We start from the raw sequence: 23320 nt of genomic DNA on the forward strand, positions 1-23320 counted from the left end.
CAATACCGCATTAAAAAGAAAAACAGGACCTTCGTGTTATCAACATATCTACATTTAATACACTTTGAAGCTGAAATACGTCAAGAGAATCAAAGAACCATATTTTGTCGAAAACTAAGACAAGCTAATTCTTTACACCTTCTGAGAGCCACCGGGCTAGAAATTCCGTCAACTCAAAGAACTGTAACAGAACCTCCGGGAAAACGGAAGTATGCATGACAGACGATGCGCTTCCAGCATTTTCAACAAATTGGAGGATGACACGGAAATTTTAGGCGTATGGATTCGCTCCCAATTGATTGTTTTTGCGAGCCGTCAAGGAGACGCTTCAAATGAACAGCAATGACGAGCAAATCAAATGCTTTTTTGTGTTTGTAGTAAAGAGAGCAGTCACTTCGGGGGAGATTTCACGGCACAAGTGACAAACCATGCCGTTTAAAGCTCGTGTATGTGTCAACCTCAGCTGACATTAAGGAATATGCAGCAATGTGAACGCTGCTCTGATTTCAAAAAGTGTCCTGTTGAAAGAGGTTTTTTAGCGCTAAACACAGAATGCATACATTCATCTCAATTGTCTGCACTTAAGTGGCTCGCAAGCCTTAATATCCATCTTATGGTCCATGTACTCCTACACTCTTTGCTTTAATTAATAAAACAACTTCAGTATACAAGTGGGACAATTACATGTTACTAGTGACGCAAAAATGAGCATGAGGTGAAGAGAAATATAACAAATTATTCTTGTCAAGATCTTGTAGCGTGCAATTGGTGTGAAATTCACCTCACTAGTAACGTGTTCTGGTACACCAAAGAAGTCCTACTCAAGAGGACAAAGAGGATACGAGTACACAGTTCATAAGATGGATATGGAATAAATGCTCACATGCATGATGCGACAAGAACTCACTAAAAATGTCAACGCACACAGCTTGGGGTGAGGGATTGTGGCGCCACCTACAGGTGGAGCTGACAACTGATAAACACAGTTTAACTTGGAGTATCTTTTTTTTTGCCACCGTTTTTTTTTTAACCACCGCTCCCCAATGACATTGTGTAAACTTGCATAACAAAGTGGTCACATATAATGATTTTTTTTTTTTGGCATAGTTACCATTTCAGGTCAAAGTGTTAAGAATGAATAATTCTGATTTGTTTTCTTTTGACAGTCACGTGACCGACACGGGAGCGTTCAGCATTCGGTGATTGTGGCACTGGAGATAAAAATGGATAAAAGTAGAGGGAAGAGACCTGAGAGCGACCATACATTGGGGAGCGAAAAAGTAAACTGAAGTAGACAACGTTAAAGGGAGTAGCAGGCCACAAACACAGCCTCACACATTTGGGACGCAAAGAGAACGGGACGGGTTACGAGGTCCACGTCGGCTTCCCGCTGCCAAATTGTGACAGTTCACATCCAGGCAAGGCGCCACATCTTCTCTACAGTCTCGCATAAACTCCAGACGGACAAAAAAAGGGAGACGGGATCCATCTAGTAGTCCTCCACCCATCCGTTCTCCTGGATAAAGGCATCGATGACTTCCTTCATGGCCAGGTTGGGGATCAGCTGGTCCTGGGTCAAGGGGCTTCGAGTGACCGGGTCGAAATGGCCCACTCGCTGAAGGGTTAAAACGGGATGTTGAAATTGCCGCAAAACTACCACATTTGTGTTCTACTCGCGAGATTTTTTTTTCTTCCCTTTTCCCCATTTTGCTTTCGGGACCAACCATATGCCGAGTGTCTTATGAAGCTCGTATCTCACTGAGCCGGGAGAGTTTGCACTCAGAGAATGTTGGTATTCTGCCAAGGCTTCTAACATTATGCAAGCGGTTGCAAAAAATTGCAAACAGAGCTTCTTGAAAGATTATTTTTGATACATATCTCGATACATGCGCACCAATACAAGAACGGTAGATTTTCAAGCGCGACGATTCAATCGAGTCAAATTACGATTTGATTCAATATGATGCAGCTGGATTCAAAAGGTCATTTTAAGATATGAACTTACTTGACAGTATTGAAAACAAGACATTTCATTCAAACACCAAAGAAATTAATTTCTTTGATTATCGATGCACTCACATTAAATTAGCTCAACCAAGCAACGGGTTGTAACTTAAAAACTTTGAAGTTGGGGCAAATCAATGCTCCACTGTTTGATGTTTAAGATTTGCCTACAGGTTTCTTAATAACTGCTATGTTGAATTGTGTTTCCTTTTAAAGCAACAAATCACTAACAGGTCACAACTTTGACCAGAAAGCTATTTAGATGACTTGTTTAACATTTGGTCAGGCTAGTCCCCTGCTAAGTGAGTGTATTTAGTACCTGGAGATGTTCTTCAATGTCTTTGCGGTCATAGGTGATCCCACTCGGTGTGATGCACGGCTCCCTCATTAACTCAAAACTGATCTTTCCGCACAGATAGTCGGGAATCTCCCGTTTCTGTTGGGACAGGATGCGGGCAGTGCTTGAGACTCACTCAAAAAAAGACTTTGTGAAATTTTAATATGCACAAAAAGGCCCTTAGTGACTGCAGCCTTTAAATTTCAATTATCATTAACCAAAAAAAAAAGTGTCATGATTGCTTTGCTACTCACTTTTCTCTTTTCATCCACCTGTGAGAACAACTCATCCATGTCCATTAAGTACTTGTCCTGATTGGGTCATAGATTAGGAAGTAATTATTAAAATGTATCACGGAAAAGAAGGTCACCAAATTATACAAACGTACATGTTTGGATGCAATCTTGGCCACATCACCACCAATGTGATCGTCATCCTGCTTTTCTTTGTAGTCTTCAAGTTGTCTGCGGTACAACGTGATAGCATTAGTCATCTGTTGAAGAAAGGAAAAAAAAAAAAACCCCACGACTGCTCACAAGCCGCCCTCACCGCTCCTTCTCTGCAAGTATGAGTTTGCTCAAGTAGGCGTGAAGCGCGTTCTCCTGGTTGATGCGCTTCTCCTCGATGCTGTTCCAACGCTTCTTCTTGGCGATCCGCAAGGCGCCGGGGATGTCATCACCAAAATTCAACCTCTGTTCCTTTGCCAGATTGTATGCTACAAAAAACGAAAATAAACAGCACATTTTTAAACCACATTTTAAAGACATTTGTGATTTATTGTTTTTCCACTGCTGAGTTTATTCGGACCTTTCTGCAGGTTCCCGATGGCTTCGTCGTAGTTCTCCAGCTCCAGGTGACACTGGCCCAGGAAAAAGTGGGCCTTGACCGACTGGGTATCCAGCTCCAGAGCGTGCTTACAGTCGGCTAGAGCTTTGTCATGCTGCTGCAGCTTCACGTGGCAAAGGGCTCGGTTAGTGTAGTACACTGCCACGGAGGGGTTACGGTTCTGGAAGGCAGGACATCACACCAGCGTTACACATAGAAGGAACATATGTGTTCATGACAAGAGGATTTACTCACAATGGCCTTGCTGTAGCATGTCGCAGCCTCCTGATACTTGCGGCAGAGGAACAGGCGGTTCCCCTGCTCCTTTAGCTCCTGCGCGGTGGAACTCTTCTCCGGGCTGCCGGCCATCTTCTCCACCGGCTCCGCGGGGCCCGCCTCGCCCTGCTTCCCAATCCTGTTCCCCGTCTCTTCGGCTGGCTCAACCGACAGGCTCAAAAAGGCCCTGTCCCCGCCTGGATCTCCAACACTGTCCACCCCAAAGACAGCATGTGGGTTAGTTCCCGCAATGCAACTGCAATGCGTGTCCTTTTTGCAAACAGGCAACAAAGCGGATTTTTTGGGGTTATTTCGCTGACTGACAGGCATTAAAGACAGCGGGGCGAGGACAACCGACGTGTTAACTCTTCGTGAGACGGACGTCAGGAATATATGGAGAAAACAAAACACTTTCAAGTTTAAAACACACACGGAGCAAGTGGAAAGGTTGCCACTTGCGTCCGTTTATCAAAGCGTTGACTTTACGCTGAGTAATGGACGCTCGCTGGTTAGCCACCTAGCACAATGCTATCGTGACAATTCACTTGGCGACGCATAATAGACGAAGCAATGATATTAACACTGCAGACAATTAACTGTTAATTCAACCACAGTTGGTCAAAGCCAGTCATCCAAAAACAACAGCGGGTCGTTAAAAACCCGATTAGCATTAAGCTAACAACAACGCTAAATTAGCTCGAACGCTCGGTGGCTTTTATTTATGTCATGGCGACGGCAGCAGTTCAGTTTACTCGTGTTGAATAGCGGTTGTTAAATTGCTCACCTATCGAGAGACGGCTCACATTCAAACTGTTTTTTAAAAATAAATATTGGTTTTACAATGTTTCTGGATTAAATTTCTCTCTAGTGAGCAATCATGACAGGTTGTTGTTCTGGTGACGTCACGCGACGGAAGCCGCAATGGGCACTTTATACGCTGGTTTGATTAATTAGATGACCTTTCATTAATTAAAGTCCATCTTTTGCGTGTATCTATCAGTATACTGTATTAAAAGAGAAAAACCATATAATATTCCACACAAAAAACCTGAGCATATTTCAAAAGGTGCAGTACAGAGTAAAACCAAAAGAGGGCGTTCTACACTAATCTATATTACAAATCAATTTGGTTTTAGGATTAGATGAGGAAGATCCTTTACCACTTGTCCACAGTGGTATCTTAGTTCATTATTTAATTAATAGGTTCTGACTTGTTCCTATTATTATGGCTTAAGATCCTGTGCAATGATATTAAAGTCGCATCAAGTCACATCAGTAATATTATTTTTTCTAGGGGCATCCCACCCATGAAGAAAATGCAGCCAACACACATCAATCTATAGATGACCCCCTGTGCCCTCTATGGGCCTTTATAATATAAAGAAAATTCCGATTTAGCCTGGGGTGACTTAGCAAGCTAGTGATTGTCACTTTTATCCCAGGTTGCGAAGCCTCTGCAAAGGCTTGAGTGAAGATTAGTGCACATCCCTAAAGCAAACACACTGGGAAATAAATGAGTGGAGTAAAGGCGGGGGGTGTCGGGGTACATGCACCACTGCTGTGTGTCCCCCCAGCTGTGTTTACTCATTTACGGCAGTCTGATCCCACAGAAGTCCGACCCAACCTAGGACCACTAGCACAGGGATGCTAAATGTTTGGCTACAAGGTCATCGTAATAGATTGGCAGCATTGAGAAGGAATTCAAAGTCGTTTCAAGTGTTTACATTTAAACCGGTCGTCATTGTGTCTTCTGTCCCAACCGCCGTTGCCGCTCCACTCCCTTCAAACCCGCTGCACCAGCTGGCTGAGCTTCCCGTCACCTTGGCAACAAGATGAGGAAGTTGCCCAGCTCCTCTGGCACAGCTCAAAGGCAGCCACTTCCTGATTGATTCTCCCTATGTGAGCCGTAGTCGCTTTCCCGTTTGGTTAGGGTGCCAAAAAAAAAGCGCCTGACAAGCCAAAAAGGATGAACACAGTCTTCTCAGGTTCAAATGGGCAAAACAAAAGCACCATTCATCTATATGGCCGGCCCTTTGCCGAGCGGGTTTGCTCATTTTGACAGAGGAAGAGGCTCATAGACTCTTTGCAAAAGTGGTTGAATGCAGGATGAACGCCGACGTAAAATAATGATGCAAGTTGAGGAAACAGTGGTGATTCAGAAAGCGCGCGTGGTTCCGCTAATTAGCCTCCATTGTTTTACCCACAACACGAGCGGCACGGGGCAATCTGTTTACCTTTTGGATAAATGTGTAAAAAAAAAAAATGCAAATGTTTAACACCTGCTCACAAAGTTTGCAACCGCCCTTAACATGGCAGGAGAGGACATTTGCATACAAACAGAAAAGGAAAATTTAAAATAATTAAAACAGAAAAATGTGTTATTTCACTGTTTATCATGAGTTATATTTCCTTATCTGTTTCCCTTCCTGACAAAAATGGAGAAGTGTTGCAAAAGTCACACACACCTTGATTGCAGCTCCTCTCCAGCAAGTTGACTGGATCACTTGCATGTAACCTGTAAAAAAAAAAACAAACACACAATGACTTCCATTTAAAAAGCTTTGTTTGTTTTGAAAAAGCTGCTTTGTTTTTACAAAAACCCTCCACAGCCCTCGAGGGGGGGGGAGACAACACACACACATGCACAGCACCTTCGTAAAACACACACCCACACAGCGTGGATTGATATGTGGCGGCTTGGGGGCTGGATGGCGGCTGCTGTTGTGGTTTGACTGGCATGCGGTGGAGGAGGGGGACTCGTCCACAATGGAGGTAAAATTTTGGAGGGAAATCAAACCTCTTGTGACTGACTTCTGCTGGGGAAAGTTCTCATCCCATTTTTCACTTCTCTTTAAAAAAAAATCTTAACTTCTATGGTTGTAGGCTCACTTGAATAACACTTCTTTAACATTTGCACAATCTATGAGGAATCTTGAAAGTTGTGAATGCAATCAGCAGGGGCACCCAGAAGTTACTTTGCCCCCTCTCTTGGACCACCGCACTGTTGCCCCCCCCCTTCACTCCCTGCCCCTTTAACTCCCGAATGTCCCCTTGGGTCATGCTCTCAGGGTCACCAACCCCCCCCAGCCAAAGACATGCATAATGAGCTTGGGGCTAATTGTGTGAGCATGCCGAGACGTGACATGTATGGAATTCTAACTTTTTGGATGTATCATGTGGTACGTCTTTACAAAGTCATCAAATTCTCAAACTCAACCTCACTGAATACGGCTCGTCTTCAACCTGGAAGTGTGTTGTCGTCAGATTCCAAATTGGACAGTAATCAGATCAGCGCGAGGGGTTTGACTAATGACCAATAACAAGCACCGAACCCTGAAGGAGAGGAGGAGTCGCAATGGTTCAGGGATTTTGGGGGGTCTGGAGGACTGGCGGGGGCCGGCAGGTCAAAGGTGGCGCTTTCAGAGCCGCTCAATCGAAGCACCATTAAAAAGTTTCCTTCTGTGATTCCTCCTTGTAGCATGGAGGTTCCAATCGATGCACTCGCCTCGACATAGACTGCACTTACCCTCCCGAAATGAAATTTGAAACCTTCTCTTATAACTACGATCAGCTAACTTTGCCTCACGTTATCATTAACACCAGGAACTATCCCGATCAAGGGACGCGTTTCCCCCCAAAACCGAGATGCGTTATGTCATGATTAAAGTATGTCGGAACGTCCTGTCTACAAGCTTTGTTTTCCTACGCCTGCCGTCCAAATTTCCATCACAAACATCTCACCCCGAGTGACCCTTTGCTTTCTGTCGGTGAAGAGGCCCTGATTAGCCTGCATACATGTGCAGATAGGCCCAAAATCCGCCAGACCGAATGTGTGTGTGTGCACGCATGAATGTGTCAGCGTCATTCGGGACAATCCTCCATGCTCCAATTATTCTGTTCCTTTTTGCATCCGCTTTTCCTTCGCACTAAAGTGAAACACAACTGAATAATATAATGTTATCCGGTTTGTATCGAGATATATTAGGTGTGTGTATACTTGTCGTGCACACCTGTTGGAAGCTTTCAAATCCACCTGCCTGCATGAGAACGTTGCCGCCAAACACCAATGCACCCTGAGGGACGAGTGAACTGATACCCCTGAAGAAAGAGACAGGTGGGGGGGGAACTCACCAGTCGAGTCACCCCAGGGCTCCCCATTTTCTTTTAACAATGGAAGCACCAGTGGATACACCTAAAAAAAAAAAGACAGGTAACAATGATGAGCCGCGGGTGATTTTTTTGTTTTGTTTGGAGGTGCAGGTGGTAATAAAGCAAAGAGAACGCCGGGGAGAGGCGGGGTGGGGGCTTTGGGATGTGGTTTAGGTCACCAAAGTAGACTGAATGGCGCTGATGAAAGATAGCGCGACATAAAACGGAGGCTTCACATTCATGTTCGGTGTGCAATTACGCTCACAGCCAGCGTCCATTGAAAGGTGAATTATCATCTGAAGGACCATTATGACCAACTTTAATCTTCTTATTTTCACTCTCAAAATCCTCCCAAATTACTTTTTAAAAAGCATTAGAGTCATTGTGTTATTTCTAGTTGCTACTTTCAATTCCAATCGTGTAATATTAATAAGTTATATAGTCACGATGCTAACTAGCTAGCTCGATGGATAGATAGAGGATGGATACATTGTTTATGCTGTGGTCGTAAAAGTAATTTCACGACGTGCATTGTTTCACGAGGCGAATTTCAGAGTCGTATAATTTTATGACGTCTCGAAAATGAAATTCAACCCACGGGGACGGCGGCGAGCGTCACGCCGACCGCCGTCCGCATTCTCCACAGGAAAATGGTGAGATTGAGCAGCTGTCGAGTTCTTTATCAATTTTTGCCGCATGAAATGTGACCCGACTGTGTGTAATGTTAGAACAGGAGGGATGAAGTCAAGGTTAGTATGAGGGGCCATCAGGGATATAATTCAGCATTACACACATGGACACACACTACTAAATTTGGTAGTTCAGTAGTGTGTGAGAGCATTTTAGTAGTGTGTGTGTGTGAGATGTAATTCTGAAATATGTCCCTAATGGGCCCTCATAGGTCAGCGCATTGGCATGTGTCCATTGTCAGTGCAGGGTCTTGTTGAAGGAGGGGGGTCTTAAAGTTTCGTTCCAAGTCTGTTTGTGCATGTGTGCAGGAAGGCTAATTACATTGTGCACGGCCCAGGATGACCTTCGCTGACCGCACTCAATTGTGAGGAGGATGAGGAGGAGGAGAGGAAGAATAGTCCTGCAACAAAAGGAGGAAAAACTGAGTATGCATTCTTTTGGGCTTTTGCAGTTTGTTGCACTTTGAGTGTGCAAGGGTGAAATTTGTCTACACTTAAATGAGTCCAGGTCAGCATAAAAAAAAAAAAATGCTCTTGGAAGCTGACATTGTTTCATAATGGTGTGCTATTAAATTCCCCAAAAGGGAATAGAAGCCTTTTTTGGATAAGACAGTGTGCACCCGTCAGATAAATAAAATGTGATTTAACTACGGGGTGGGATTTAAACACAAATAGATTACACAATCACTAAAAATGAAGATGACTGAAGTTTTAAATAATCAAGTCGCAATGGGACCAATTTAAGGACCGATTTTGCCCGCCAAAATGATGCATCTGGCCTGAGCGCCAAAATTCCGAGCTTTTGTCGTCTTCGCCATTGTGCTTCGATAACGCCCTATTCAAATGTGGACGTGGTGGGCAACGCCAACATCTGTCTTCCTTGTGGACATATGCAAAGCACTTAGACGAGCCATTGTCAATTTTTAGAGGGACCCTGCGTCTTGAGTTAAGTTTCCCTCCAAATTGATCCGGCCAATTAGAAGCAGTGGCGGGGGAAGGGTGGCCTCTCTAAAAAGCTAAAGACTTTGCAGACAGTGGTGAACCTCTGTCTGACCCCCCACCACACCCAGCTGGGCTCAAACAACAGCCTCTATCGAGACCCCCGGCAGGCCTGAGGCCGGCCTGCAGATAACAATACACTCAGCTGGATTCCAAAACTCGGGATGGGGAGTCGACGTTTCCAATGAGAGCCGTGAACGGGAAGTGAAAGCGCAAGCGGGTTTCCCTCCAAAATGAAACAAAGAAAGGAGAAGTCGATAACGATATGAAGATGTTCAGGATAATCTTTCACCAAAACTACAGAAACGCTTACTTAGCATATTTGTAATATGCAGAATAATTTTTTTGGGCTTGTTTTTAAATGAAGAGCCTCTTGTGTTCATTTTGGACACCTGCGGCCTGCCTCATCCCTTCACTCAACAAATGGACTGTCCCCGGGGGCACACAGCTGTGACCTCTGAACCCAGACGCTATAATTAGGTTATATATAGAGCTGACGGATGCGTAAAGTGGGGAAAAATGTCAAAGGGTAGAGCAGCGCAGGCCACGAACGGAAAAGTGGTTTTCAAGAGACTGAAATATTCGGTACTACAATGATGAATAGGATTAAATGAGTAAATTAAAATTGATTACATTACATTTACCACAATGATTCAAAAATCGGATATTTGAAGGTGGAGAAGATAAAAAGCACACCAGGGTGACATGCGAGTATTGTGACAGTGAAGCTAAGTGATCTATTACATGTTTGGAAAAGCATTAGGGGGCGTTCTCATGGCGTCTCTGTGCGTTTCCAGCTGCGTTTGCCATCCGGGCTTTCTGTTTATCTGCTGACTTGTACTCCCCCCCCCTCCCCAAAAAAAAGAAATTTACTGTCAAACAAACAAACGCGCATCAAGATCCTGAGAAAGCGCAATGAGAAAGTAGGTGTCATTTTTCACATGTGACTCTCACGATGGGGGGTGCTTGGGAGTAAAAATCAGAGGTGGGAGTAAATCATAAGTCTTAGCCTTCAAGTTGCAAGCAAGTCCCAAGTTACTGGGGTGAGACAAAATAAATAAAACAATAAAAATCTGACTTCCTGCTATGGCTAATAGTACTCACAGTCATATATTCTTTATCCTCTGCGTGGATCTGAGATAAACTGAGGCTTCCAGGCAGGCTGCAGCACAATGTTTGTTCAATTTCTGGAAAGTGGAATAGAAACTGATTTAAAACACACAGATGTTTTTTAGGAGGCTAGAACATAATGGGCTTTTCATTCATTCAAAAAAAAATGACAAGGTCATGTAAAAACCTTCATTGGCTTTCCCATGACCAAAGCGAGCAAATCAAACAAAAACATGCAAAAAAAGCAGTCAAGGTTTGCCAGCAAAGTGCAGGAATGCTGATTATCGGCGTGGTGCGACAAGATCTCATTACCAGCAGATAGATAGATGACTTAGTGCTGGAAAACAAACAGGAGCCAGGCCAGATCAGACGGATTAGCGCTGATGTGCCATGGGAAGCGAGCCAACAGTCATGGGAAATGCTCAAGTTTGCATTGAACGCTTTTTCAAATGATGCAAGTTCAACTTGGGCGTATTGAAATCTTGCACAAGAATCCACTTGAATTCGAGACAGTCAAGCCTTGTGATGCACCTAACTTGAATATTCACTTTGCATCGTTGAATGAAATTCTCAATACCAGCATCAAATTTTGAGAAATTATTTTTAAAGCAGGCAAGGCTAGTCTAGTTTCACAATAATGACAAAAAATATATTTCTAATAAACCTAATTTATTTGAGTCATAATGAATGTTATTACTAATTCACAAATTACATGTAAATAAAATGAATAAAATCAGTTTTCATCAATTGATGATTATTTGAATTTTTTTGGTATGTGTATATAAAAAAAAGTTTTAAAAAATGACCTATTTATATTAAAAATCATCGAGATCAGTGAATAAAAGCTTAAAATAAATCAAATAAATACATTTTAATAAACCAATTCCTGGAAAACGATTACATTAAGCAACATATATTATACAAATGTTGAAAACCATTTTTGGTGCCTGATTCAAGAACAAAGGAGTTCAAGGGCCACAAATTATTTTTAAAGCAGGGAAGGCCAGTCTAGTTTCACAATAATGACAAAAAATATATTTCTAATAAACCGAATTTATTTGAGTCAAAATGAATGTTATTACTAATTCACAAATTACATGTAAATAAAATGAATAAAATCAGTTTTTATCAATTGATGATTATTTGAATTTTTTGGTATGTGTATATAAAAAATATATTTGAAAAATTTATATTAAAAATCGTCGAGATCAGTGAATAAAAGTTTAAAATCAAATAAATAAATTTCAATAAACCAATTCCTGGAAAACAATTACATTAAGCAACATATATTATACAAATGATGAAAACAATTTTTGGTACCTGATTCAAGGGGGTGGGGTGGGGGGGGTTCGACGTACGTGTCCCGCGAGCCACCCCACAGCAAAACTTCCCACAACGATTCTTTGGGAAATGTTTCAGCATGAGGAAGTGCTAAGGGAAAGTTACACACATGTCAAGGTCCCATAAACACTGTTGACACCACACTGTTACTACATCCTCCCCATGTTTGCACTCGCACAAACACACACTGGAATACAGAACACTGAGCAAATACACAAACGTCTCACACTTGAACGGCAACTCTCGTATGCGTACAGCGACGCTGTTTGAAGACATTGGCGTGCAGGTGAGACCATGTTGGGAATTCGGTGTGCCATCAAAAGCAGCATTGTTTTCGTGGAAAAGACACCTAAACTAACATTTTATTCGATACTGATAGATAATGAAAATCGTTTCTGTTCATAAAATGTCCAGATCATTTTTTTTTTTCTATACGATGTCTATATTTGAGCTATATTGATAAATTCGGTCAGGTTGGTCAATCCACTTGACATCCCAGTGTAGTCCATCACCGAGTTTTGACATTAATGGATTCATTTTTGCAGCCCCCCCATCTATGGTGGGCTTTGAAACACAAAGCTCCATCCCGCTGGAGACAATAAAGCAGTTGGATTTCTGCACATGAGCCTTTGTGCCAGCCCAGCGGCCTTGTCATAACTCCATCAACGGGCCTTGACTTTGATCACGCACACCCAAAAGTCACTAAGTCGGCGAAATGGATGGAGGTGGACAAAAGAATATTTCATTTGCTTCTAAATACCTCGGCATGAAGGCGGGGGGGTTCACCGGACCACCTATCACCGACGCTTATCTGAAAATAAGATTAGCAATTAGAAATGTTTATCATCAGGCATCACTTAACACAAATTGAGATCAAATATTTTAAACTACATTTACGTAGAGTTGGGGGAGAGGGAGGAAGACATTGTTTCACTTTGCTGTATATGCAGTGTGGGGGTCAACACAATGGAGAATTGTGCACTCCTTCTTCAGGTCACACCATATCACCCCCTGGTCCTCATGAGTGCCCCACCTCCAAACTCCACCCTTCGCCCTCCCACTTGTGAGAGTGGTTTAAAGTTTCCTGCCTCCGCTTCTGATTGGTGGCTGAAGTTTCTTTAGGGGGGAATAAACTTTGGAGCTTGACTCAGTGTGGCGCAGACAGACAGGCGGGTCGGTCGGTTAGGAGACAAGTTCTCTTATCTGAAGAGGATGCAACACTATGGCTGTAAAATCAGATAACATTAGATTGGTTTTATAAAGGAGCTCTTATTTGGATTATTTGATATAGTTTGTTTTCAAGTTTGCATCAGCTATATTTGAGGATGCATCTTTTGGGAATTTACACCATTTGGATTTTATTCCACGCAACCCTGTGCAACTATTCGGAGGATCAGTGTAGCTGGAGAGGGAGGCAAGTATTCATTTAGTCTGAATTATTATTTTGGAATCGGTGCTGCAGGTGGTTGGTTTAAATGTTGCAAGACAGTGCTTGTCTGACCGCAACAAGTTGAGACGTGTCGGCCATTAAGGGCCATCTACATGTTTTTAAATCCTCATGGTGGTGGAGGGGTTTGACGACAGGAGGGGTCCAGACACACAGGAGACTGAGGGGATTAATTTGCGAGCATGCAGTCTTCATGCACTGCTGGACTAGGAATAATATTCCAACTGTTATATTCTGGAAGGGGGGGAGGGGTTGTATGTGGAGAGCAGGGTTGTGATTCGCAAACTTGCCAACAGGCGGCCTCAGTAGTTCTTAATTAAGAATCCTGTCAAGTTAATGAAGGAACACGTGGTGACTTCAGTTGGACAGCTTGAAGAAGAAAAAAAAATTAAATGATATAAAATATATCAGGTGGACAAAAATTTAACTTTATAGTTTGAATTTGTATTTTAATGGGCTGCATAGCGGTTAGCATTTCTGTCTCGCAGTTTTGGGTTTGAATCTCACCTCGGACCTTAGCGATCCAATTAATATGTCACAGTTAAAATTGAGAATTTTAAGTGACAGCACGGTATGATAGTGGTTGGCATTTTCGTCTCACAGTTTTGCTGTTCTGAGTTTGAAGCTTTGATTTAAAATTGTTGACAGATTTCCTGGTTAAATAATTTTCCTGTTTCTTCTTTTCAGTGGTTTGTCCCAGCAGCAAGGCAGCGTGGAGCAGATCTCCCTCCACTGCTCCGAGGGCACCCTGGACTGGCTGTACCCCAAAGGAGCCCTTCGCCTCACGTTATCCCCCCGCTTGCCCTCGGTGGCGGTAGGCCCCGGGGGCGGGGCGGGCGGCAGCTCGGGCCTCATCACGGCCTGCGTCAAGCCCTCAGAGCATTTCCACGGTGCCCAACTCTACCTGGAGAGGGACGGTGTGCTGGAGCTGCTGGTCGGGGACCGGCCCGAGTCGTCTCCGCCGCCGAGGGTGCGCTGCTTCAACCGCCAGCCAGGGGAGAAGGTGGCTCTCTTTATGCAAGCGACGCCTCACCAAGACATCAGCCGGCGTATCGCGTCCTTCCGATATGAGCTGAGGGGGGACTGGACTGCCCGACTGTCACTTGACTCCAACCAGATCAGTACTGTTGGTGAGTTGTTCAAGTGAACGCTAATGCTAGTGCTAAATAGCACATACAGTATTTTGCCATGCTAAGGAACAAATTGAACACGACAAACAATATATAATATCATCGAAATCAGTCATAGATTCTTTCTCCTCTTGCAAAGAATGACTGATTACAAGTGCCGTACTGATAAGCAGAGAGGAGTTGAGAACAATATTAGAATTATTTTTCCTGATTAAAATACAATTTTGGTTGCTTTTTGGAGATAAGGTTGAAACGGATTAATGGCATTTTCAATGGGAAACGAGGATTTGAGATACAAATACATGGATCGACACTGTTTAAAATTCCGCTCCTGTTATTTGATCAAGAAGTACGCGTGTCTAACCTAACAGCCATGATGGAAAGTAACCCCAAAACCTCATAACGCCTGATTGATAATTCCGAGCAGGCCTCTGTGGGTTGATTGGATTTTCCAGGAGGAAGTGGGCAAACTCTCCCAAGACTAAAGGCATGTTGGTTTGGAGCAGAAAAAGTGGGGAGTAGGGAGTGAGAAAGGGAATAGGGGGGGAGGGGCTACAAAAGCTCACTATGTGGGGCTTTCTCCAGAGTCCACAGCTCTTTGAATGCATGCTGCTGAAACATTCTGGGATTACTGCCGTCTCCTAGGTAACAGAGGCCTCTCCCCAGCTGAGATGCTCCGCTCTTTTGTTGAGCTGCCTCGCTGTGGGTAGACTTGTCTGCAGCCAGAGACCGACAGCCCCCCCCCCCCTTAGCCGATCACATTAAGTTTGCTTTGGGACTGGAGAGGAAGGAATCTCATTTATCAAGAGGGGGTTCACTGTGGAGAATGTGGGATAAGGGCCTCCAGTGAACCACAAGAACTATTAAAATGTGTCTTTTTTTCCACCCCGACAGTTAAATTCCCTGGTTTGGCTTTAGTTTTGCTATTTAAAGTAAAAGTCATTCAATTTTTTTTTTTTTTTATGACAATGACTGTGGTTTGTATCTTTGAAGTCCAGCCCTGCTCCCTCTCTTTTGGCCCCTGAAAGCTTTGTCGAGGTGTGATTGCAGACACCCAGAAAGTTTTTTTTAGGGTGGGGGGGGGTAGTTTAGCTTGTAAATGTTGTGCAGTGGAGAGAACTGTGCACCTATAAAGCCTCAACTGTAAAAGTAGCAGCTGCCTGTTAGCGGTTGGCCCTAGCTTTGTTGCGCACATTCCTTAGCATGTGCTTTTCATCTTGATTCCCTTATTAGTATGCACGGTATGTGTTTTTTTTTTTTAAAAGATTTATGCGAGCTCGCTAACCGATTCTCCTTCATCCTCAGAAGCGTGCAGACCCTGCAATGACACGGAGATCCTCATGGCTGTGTGTACCAGCGACTTTGGTAAGCCTAATATTGGGAATTTTGGCCCTGATTTAAAATCAAATTGAAACCAAGTCATCTTGAGGAAGGAGACAAGGAAGGAAAAGACTCACCACTAATTTTAGAGTTTCCACCAGGGCAGCTCATAAAAATTCAAGACGGTTCCAGTTGCCTCCATGCAATTTTAGTGCATGATCATGACCGCGATGACTTGAGAATCTACATAGAAGAACTATTGAGATTATGAGCAGACAAGATGGCTTTAGAGAATAAAACAACACTTTATACCTGTTCTCATGGTGACAATCGTGTTTTGTTTCTCCACAGTGGTGCGAGGTAACATCAGGACTGTGGAAGAGGATGAGAACCTGCGTGCCGCCGTCATCAAGGTCAGCGCCACGAAGGTCTTCCGGCAAAAGTACGCCCTCTTCATCGGCAACGGTCGCATGGCCGCCCGGGGGGAGATCCGCACCCTTCTGCAGTGCGGCGTCAAACCAGGGCCCGGCAGCTTCCTCTTCACCGGTCGGGTCCACTTTGGCGAGGCCTGGCTGGGCTGCGCCCCTCGCTACAAGGACTTCCTGCAGGCTTACACCACCGCCAAAGCGGCCCAGCAGATTCCATGCGAACTTCCTGTAGACTGAGCCCGAAAGTTTATCGCCGCTTGTCTACCATGCAGAACCGAGGCGGAGTGGAACGCCGGGTCGGCCCGCTTCATTCAACCTGTGGGAGAAACCACACAAAAGGGGCTGTGAAAAAAATGGTCTTTTCCTAAAAGCCATTTCAGTGCAATAACAACTCGTGGAGCTGTGTCGACAGCTTCCTGGTTGCCATGGAGAATAGAAGCAGTTTGTTAGGGGTTAAATTATTTCAGCCAGATGGGCCATCAAAAAAAAACATGAACAATACTGCCCCACTTCTATCAAATGGAGCACTATTGATTCTGAAGGCAGATTAAATTGACACGGCAACACAGAGGCTGAAATCTAATTGGACAAAGACATTTCTGAGATAAGCTACAAAATGAAGAGCGTATAAATGAAAACAATTTTACAGAACAAAAAAAAAAATTACATTTAGACTCATTGAGAGTCACTGAAACTCAGGGAATGTACGGAAATGAATTCAGCCGGGACACAGGATACTTCCCGGCAGTCAAACGAGTTTTAGTCGGTTACATGAGCGGACAATTGCTGGTATTAAGGAGATTAGAAGAAAGAGGAAATTGCACTGAGTGAAAGAAAGGGAACAAATCGTGATGCTGCAAACACTAAAAAACCAAAAAAGAAAAAAAAAGAAATATAAAAAGCAAGAATATGTAGCACAGACGTGCAGCTAAGAATTTAATATATGTGCATACCGATATTGTAAGCAGAAATAATTAGGCGTTGTCCCATTCTGACTGTTTTTGTCAATCACATGTAAATAAGTTTATTCAATGAAACTGCTGACAAAATGTTTCCAAATGGAGAAAGCAAATCAAGAATGGGCGGAGGAAGTTGACAAATGTTTTCTTATGTGCACTACATCATTGACGAGATCGTACCAAATGACTTTTAAGTGCCCATTTGCTGTGTATATGTGAATACAAACAAATGTAAATATGTGGATAAGAAATTCTAAATATGTCACTATTGTCTATATGTTTTTTTTTTTTATGTTCTCAGTCTGTGTTATTCAAATATACTTTAAGAAAACACTTTTGACGTGTGTGTATTTTATTGCCATTCCAAAACACGAATTGAAGGGTGGAAAAAGTCAGCTCAAAGTGTTTCAGGTTCAGTTTGAGCTCAAGGCTAAACCTTTCTCACACATAAGTCACTTTGAGTAGCCATGAATACGACCTCGAAAGGCACACAACTAGAAGGCCAGCAAGATTTAGGGAGTGTGTGAACCTGTGTGTGTGTGCGCGTGTGTTGGAAAACAGACGTTGGAATTCTGTTGTCCTGGCTCTGCCATTTTCAGGAGCAAGGAAGCAATAAATTGCCATGAAGCGAGCGCCGTGGCAGGCACGTCTGAGCTGAGGTGCCACACAGTCGCTCGTTCCATCCTGACTGTGTGTGTGTGTGTCAGTTTTAAGGGCAAGTTGAAAAGTGCATCTGACGCATCAGCGTGGCGCAATCGTATTGACGTAAAACACTTTGGGATTAGAAATCGGGCTTGCTGATTTCTTGAATGGCAAGTCCGAAAAAAATGGCCAGAAACTGCCTTGTAATTTCACCAGTGGGCAATTGGGGCACTGCCCTACCCAATCCAGCAGATGGCACTGTGAAGAATAAAAGCACAATGAAGAAGTTTGAAAAAAGCCCCCCCCCCGCCATTTAAATCCCTCTAAATCTTTAAACTATTATGTGACAATTCATCTTCTCCAGAACAGAAGGAAGGAATTTAATGGCTTGTGTCCCGTTTCAGCATATGGTTGATTAATAGTGACGAATAAACAGCTGTATCCTTGGCAACCAAACAGGACAAGTCTAGTGTGTCCGCCTCAGATCAGCCGCCACCAGCTGAGCGCAAGCACACTGGCATCCCGGATTCCCATTACACCCTTCGGACAGCTGGAACCGCAGGCTGGGAATTCTGTGACGCGGCCATGCAATCATTTCCATCCGTCAAGCTACAGGAAAACTGAAGGTGATGGATGATGTGTTTCATCCATCTAATCTGCTGATTATTCCGCTGGAAAACACACGTATGAAATATACTAGACTACAAATTGCACATTTTTGTGCAGGTGGACTTCTATTGACTCCTATGGATTAAGTGAGCCACTTCGGAATAAGGGGTCGAGTTCAATGTGGTCATTTCAGGACCAGGTTGAGAGGTGAGGTCAGAATGGAAAACAAGCAGCGGCACGTTTACGTGGCCATGTTATCCCTGTGAAGTGGTAAAGGGAGAAGAGTGAGGAGGCCCCTTTTGTTCCTCAAGAGCCTGCAGATGGCTGAAATCCCTTCCAAAATGTGCACCGAAAATCCATCAAGACAAGAGTGGACATGGTGGAGCGGCGTGGAGGTGGGGGTTCAAAGAAGCGTGCTGGGGAATGCTCCCGCCAAAATAGTTAATGAAAGGCTAAGGGAGTGAATGATGAAGGGGTAAACTCCTCACAGCTGCCATCCCTGAGGAGGACGTGAGTCAGCAGAGGGGTCTGACCACAAAACCAGAAAACACTAATAAGACCACTTAGAGATTTGAATGTGGCCAATGAACCAGATTTCAACTAATGGTGGCCCAACAAGCATTTACAGTGGATCTTAAAAGTCTACACACCCCTAATCACAAGAATTTGGATTAAAAGATGAAAGTTTCTTGATAGGTCACTTGAGTTCCTTTGTACTGTCCCGGACTGTGGAGATTTAAGTTACCTCCTATTGTAGGACTTGTTGGTGAGTAAAGAGGTAGGAAGGAACGAAACTGCCAATCAAGCTTGTTTTGTTCTGTTACTAGTATCTCCTTGCACTCCCTCCTCCCCTTTCCTGTTTTGTAGCCTCCGGGTAAAATGCGTCAACTGATACTGACTGGAAATGTGTCGGAAAAGTACGTGAGAATGATTGTGAAATATAAATTAATAATGATGCTTGCGTTCTAAAATGAATCGTTGCTTTCTGTGGACGTAAAAAAAAAAAAGGATTGAAAAGGATTTCACATTCAATAATGTTCAGCATCCTCTACTTGTTTTTATAAATCAGTGCTACATTTGCTGGAACACGCACAGATGATGTGTCCCAAAGTATCCAGCCAATCTTTCCAGCTTTGCCTTTCGCTCAGCCGAAGCAAACATGTGCGCTGGAATTCTCCTCCAATTAAGACCGGGATTAGCCAGGTCCAGTGTGGGAACAGGCGTGAGTGTGGGAAAGCAGAGGGGTCTCTCTCCTCCTTCCTTCCCTCAGCCTCATTCTCACTCGCTCGGGTCCATCCCTCCCCCGTCTGTCTTTCTCACCCTCACTGTACCTCGGCTTTACTATTCTCACCCTCGATTCTTTCCTTTTCTGAATTACTTTTGATTTGAGTCAAGCTTTCCTTCCAAACCTCCCCTCTCGTCCTTTTTTTTTATTATTTTACTTGTCATTATTTCTTTTTGCATGCAGCCACCCAGAATCTCTATAGCTTTCACTCCCGATTCTTCAAGGTTTGCTGAAGTGCAAGCGACCCCTTCAAACAGCCCCCCCCCCCACCCTTTTAGTGCCTCTCCAGTCCGGGTGCTGAAAGCTTGTCTGGAGAGAAGCTGGGGGGACTCTTTGCATGAATAGTCGAATGCAAAAGCAAGAGCCAAAAAGACAACTTGTCCAAAAAAGAAGAGACAGGTGTCGGAGAAAATTGCAGTTGAGGTTAACATGGAGGAGTTTTGCATTTTGTTGATACGATGGTACATTGAGTTTAATTGGCAAAGATCACGCCTCAATTTCCTCAATTTTATCCATTAGCTCTTTTTTGCACTTCCGGTAGATGAAATGATCTCTATAATTCCACACACCTACTACTACTTATTTACTTGCCGTTCTACCAGACTTGGTTCTCATGATATTCCCAATCCCAACCTCCCAAATTCCCACTGGCTCCACATTCTTCCTCGTCATTGTCACCTTTCCTTCTCCATTCCCACTCTCTCCGGCTGTTCCTTGCGTTCCAATAAATCCCTTCCCGGCGCACTGGGGCACACAAGGCTTGTCCGTTCCAATTACGGCCGGCCTGTCCGGCCCCCGGGCTCACACACTGCAAGCCCGCGAGCCCTGTTCTCATTAAGCCCGTATCAATTAGGCATTAACCTCGTAAAACAAAGGGCCTCTTGACGAGCGGCCCATGCGAGGTACTTCCTCTGCATGGCTTCCCATCCTGGGCAGGACAGAAGCTTTATCTCCCCCCACCATGCTGGTCACAGAACAAATCTGGTCGCAAAGTATCAACAACCACACAGAACAGAGGCGGAATTGAGTTAGCATGAGATACTAAATAGCTAAATGCTAAATTATGTGTAAGACTTAGATTTTTTAAAGTCTTAGAATTTGTATGTCAAATGTCAAAAAGTAATTTTATAAAGAAGAATTCAATTAAAAAAATATTTTACATTGATATAGCAACACAGATTAAAATCCGATTATATCCAATTCCACATAACAAATATTACGCCGATTTAATTATCTGTTCTGTTGAAGCATTTTGTAAACATGTACTGTAAATAAAGTTGGAAGTATATTCCAATTCTCCTGCCTTTTTTAATGACATGTACGGAAGTTTCTTTCACACAGATTACGACACAGCGTCTTTGTTGGCACGTCAGCAAAGAAGCAACCTGCTTTTTTTGATTTTCCCACAAGCTCTTTGGCACAGTGACTATGTTGGCACAGGCCCAAACTGCACCCCCCGACACCACCAGCCCAACCACATACACTCTTTCCCAGGGCTCTGGGAGTGTAATACATTACCAACAAAATCCCACTTCCCATTCCTCTCAAACTTTTCACACCCCCTCCTCTGATGGGGGCAGCTGTGCCCCCTCAAAAGGGGATTGGGGTGACATGTCTGTATGACTCCCTGACAATGTTCCCATAATTCCCCAGACTGGTTCAATTGGAAGATATCTATCTATATGACTCAAGCCAGATTTCCCTTTTTGGCTCTTTTATTAGTGTCAATAAACTTTTTTTTTTTTTAATTCGTAGTAAACATAGTTTCTTGAATCAACTGAAATAGCCACAAGTGAGTTATGTAATACACTTTGCGAGTGTAAACAATCAGTAAATGTGAATAATACAATTTATGTGGGTATATTTGCATACTATGTAACACGGGAAAGTCAAATAAACATCTGTAGTTTTTTTTGCTTTGTATTGAGATACTTTATTTGGTGACACGTTTAAATGTGTCTGGAATAATTTCAAACAGCTCGGTCACCAGTTATCACAGGTTGGAATATCTTGCATCTTACATTTTATTTACTTTTTGTACAGGTCAGGTGAGATTTTGAAATGATTTCACGTTAGATCACAAAAACCTGGCATTTAAACGGGGGTGTGTAGACTTTATAAAAATATCATAAGCTTGAAGACTGCAATTTAAACTCTGGTCTATATTCTATATTTTGAGTAGAACGTTTTTTAATGATTAAAACATTTAAAAATGGTATTATAATAATCGTATGTAATAAAAAAGTATGCATTCCCACTAAAGGGTTAAAGAGATTTAAAGGGAGTCTTTGGCCTTTCACAACTAATGTGAGGCAATATATATGAACGTTCATTGAGGGAGGAAAAAAAATGCCAGCGCTCACATCAGAGCATTGAAGGGGAAAGTGTTCACGGACGGGCGTGTACCCGTCTGGGTAACATGTAATGACATTATTCTCACCAGGGTGACCCCTCTTTGTGGCCGCGCTTTCTTCTCCCCAGCTCGTGAAATTGACATAAGCTTTACAAACATTCCAGACATTTTTTTCTCAAGGCCCAATTTCTTCCTGGCAATTGCAGAGCACAGGGGGCAAAAACACACCACCTAGTGATCACATGAATAAATGTGGAATGGGATGCCATTCCCAAATCTTGCCAGGCAGCTCACATTTAAAACTTCACTAAGTCCTATGTGCATTTTAAATACCAGGTTTTTTTTTCTAATGAATTCTATCATTTTCTTAGAAAAACATTGGTAGCGTACTTAAAATAAAAGATATTGCTTCCTACACTAGGATATTTTTTGTTCTGCAAAATAACTCCCTTTTCTGCAAAAAAAAAATGTAATTAATGTTTGCCAATCTCTTGTTTATACCTGCATGCAAAATGTCTAACTTGATATTTTGTCTAAAAGTAGTCACTAAAATAATCATCGTGTGACCTTCCGACCTGTCAAGATGTTTGTTATCTCGCAACTGGGACACCTGTTGCTCTGGCGATGAGAAGTGTGTGCTCCTTCTTGGAGATTCCCTGTTAGGAAAAAAAAAAAACATTAGATGCAAGATCTTTGAGCACGGTGGATTCGCAGAGCTGATAAGGTTTCACGTACCATCGTGGAATCCGTTATCTTCTTCAGCTGCTTCTCAAGACCGACCAGGATTCTTGGAATATCTGCTCCGGTTTTGGCATCCTGCTGAAGGTTCAGTTTTCATGGACAGTTGATGACATTCGTCACATATCAAAATACGGAAATACGACACTCACTGCTGATTGGTCAAACGGGTCGGCGTTTTGACGACTGCCACCTGGAAAAGGAAAAGCCCAACGTGTCCTATGAATAAATTTTTTTTTTTTTTTTAACACAAATATGTGAACATTGCCACAACCAAAACGAGCATGTTTCTTGATAATAAAAAAAAAAATGTATATATCTATTTTTTTGCATTACGGGAAAGGCTGATGTGATTAGATGTGATTTTGGTCCCTCCCAAAAAAAAAAACTAAATTTTGGAAAGTTTGAACTTGACTGTGATCTTAGTTTCCTCAGATGGTTTCTGCTGGCTGTTTTGGATTTCCTGCTCTTTTCCCATCGCCCCACTGATGGCCAAACATCGGTTACAACCGCAAGACAGAAGAAAGGAAAAAAACCACATCACAAGAGGAAGTCATGAGACCACAACAGAAAATCAAATCAAAGAGCAGATGCGCATTTGGAGTGAACACCCCCATCTTCACAAGCTTGTTCTGTTTTTAGAAAGATAATTCAAAACATTCCTCACATCTTCTCCCCG

General features: G+C 43.1%; 2 protein-coding genes and 1 long non-coding RNA gene across 4 annotated transcripts; 1 reads left to right on the forward strand and 2 right to left on the reverse strand.

The window, feature by feature from the left end:
* Positions 1 to 34: 34 nt before the first annotated feature.
* On the reverse strand, positions 35 to 4384 carry stub1 (STIP1 homology and U-Box containing protein 1). Its single transcript, XM_088359606.1, has 8 exons — positions 4227 to 4384; positions 3422 to 3653; positions 3149 to 3347; positions 2891 to 3056; positions 2730 to 2805; positions 2596 to 2652; positions 2324 to 2440; positions 35 to 1615 (listed from the first exon to the last, which is right to left on the reverse strand). Exons 2-8 carry the CDS (start codon positions 3533 to 3535, stop codon positions 1490 to 1492), a joined length of 855 nt encoding a protein of 284 aa, XP_088215732.1. The 5' UTR covers positions 3536 to 3653; positions 4227 to 4384; the 3' UTR covers positions 35 to 1489.
* Positions 4385 to 5854: 1470 nt separating this feature from the next.
* LOC148382545 (uncharacterized) lies at positions 5855 to 16532 on the reverse strand. Of its 2 annotated transcripts, none has more exons than XR_015853967.1 (8): positions 15940 to 16532; positions 15765 to 15870; positions 12491 to 12541; positions 11710 to 11820; positions 10384 to 10466; positions 8603 to 8681; positions 7453 to 7634; positions 5855 to 5957 (listed from the first exon to the last, which is right to left on the reverse strand). It is a non-coding gene; the product is annotated as an uncharacterized LOC148382545 (long non-coding RNA). The 2 variants fall into 2 exon arrangements; XR_015853968.1 differs by having other exon boundaries at positions 5871 to 5957; positions 7574 to 7634.
* Positions 12848 to 17347, forward strand: metrn (meteorin, glial cell differentiation regulator). The gene is made up of 4 exons (XM_088359605.1): positions 12848 to 13144; positions 13865 to 14307; positions 15613 to 15672; positions 15979 to 17347. Exons 1-4 carry the CDS (start codon positions 13056 to 13058, stop codon positions 16290 to 16292), a joined length of 906 nt encoding a protein of 301 aa, XP_088215731.1. The 5' UTR covers positions 12848 to 13055; the 3' UTR covers positions 16293 to 17347.
* The last annotated feature ends 5973 nt before the right edge of the window (positions 17348 to 23320 follow it).

This window comes from Syngnathus floridae, chromosome 18 (assembly GCF_059516105.1).
Source record: "Syngnathus floridae isolate MCC-2025c chromosome 18, RoL_Sflo_1.0, whole genome shotgun sequence".
Classification (NCBI taxonomy): Eukaryota; Metazoa; Chordata; class Actinopteri; order Syngnathiformes; family Syngnathidae; genus Syngnathus; species Syngnathus floridae.

Coding starts and splice junctions, on each gene's coding strand:
- stub1 (XM_088359606.1), bottom strand. CDS start 3,535: ATGGCCGGCAGCCCGGAGAAGAGTTCCACCGCGCAGGAGCTAAAGGAG. Junction 2,653..2,729: donor CCAAGATTGCATCCAAACAT/GTACGTTTGTAT, acceptor TGACCCAATCAG/GACAAGTACTTAATGGACAT. Junction 2,441..2,595: donor AGGTGGATGAAAAGAGAAAA/GTGAGTAGCAAA, acceptor CTGTCCCAACAG/AAACGGGAGATTCCCGACTA.
- metrn (XM_088359605.1), top strand. CDS start 13,056: ATGCATCTTTTGGGAATTTACACCATTTGGATTTTATTCCACGCAACC. Junction 13,145..13,864: donor CAGTGTAGCTGGAGAGGGAG/GCAAGTATTCAT, acceptor TCTTCTTTTCAG/TGGTTTGTCCCAGCAGCAAG. Junction 15,673..15,978: donor TGTGTGTACCAGCGACTTTG/GTAAGCCTAATA, acceptor GTTTCTCCACAG/TGGTGCGAGGTAACATCAGG.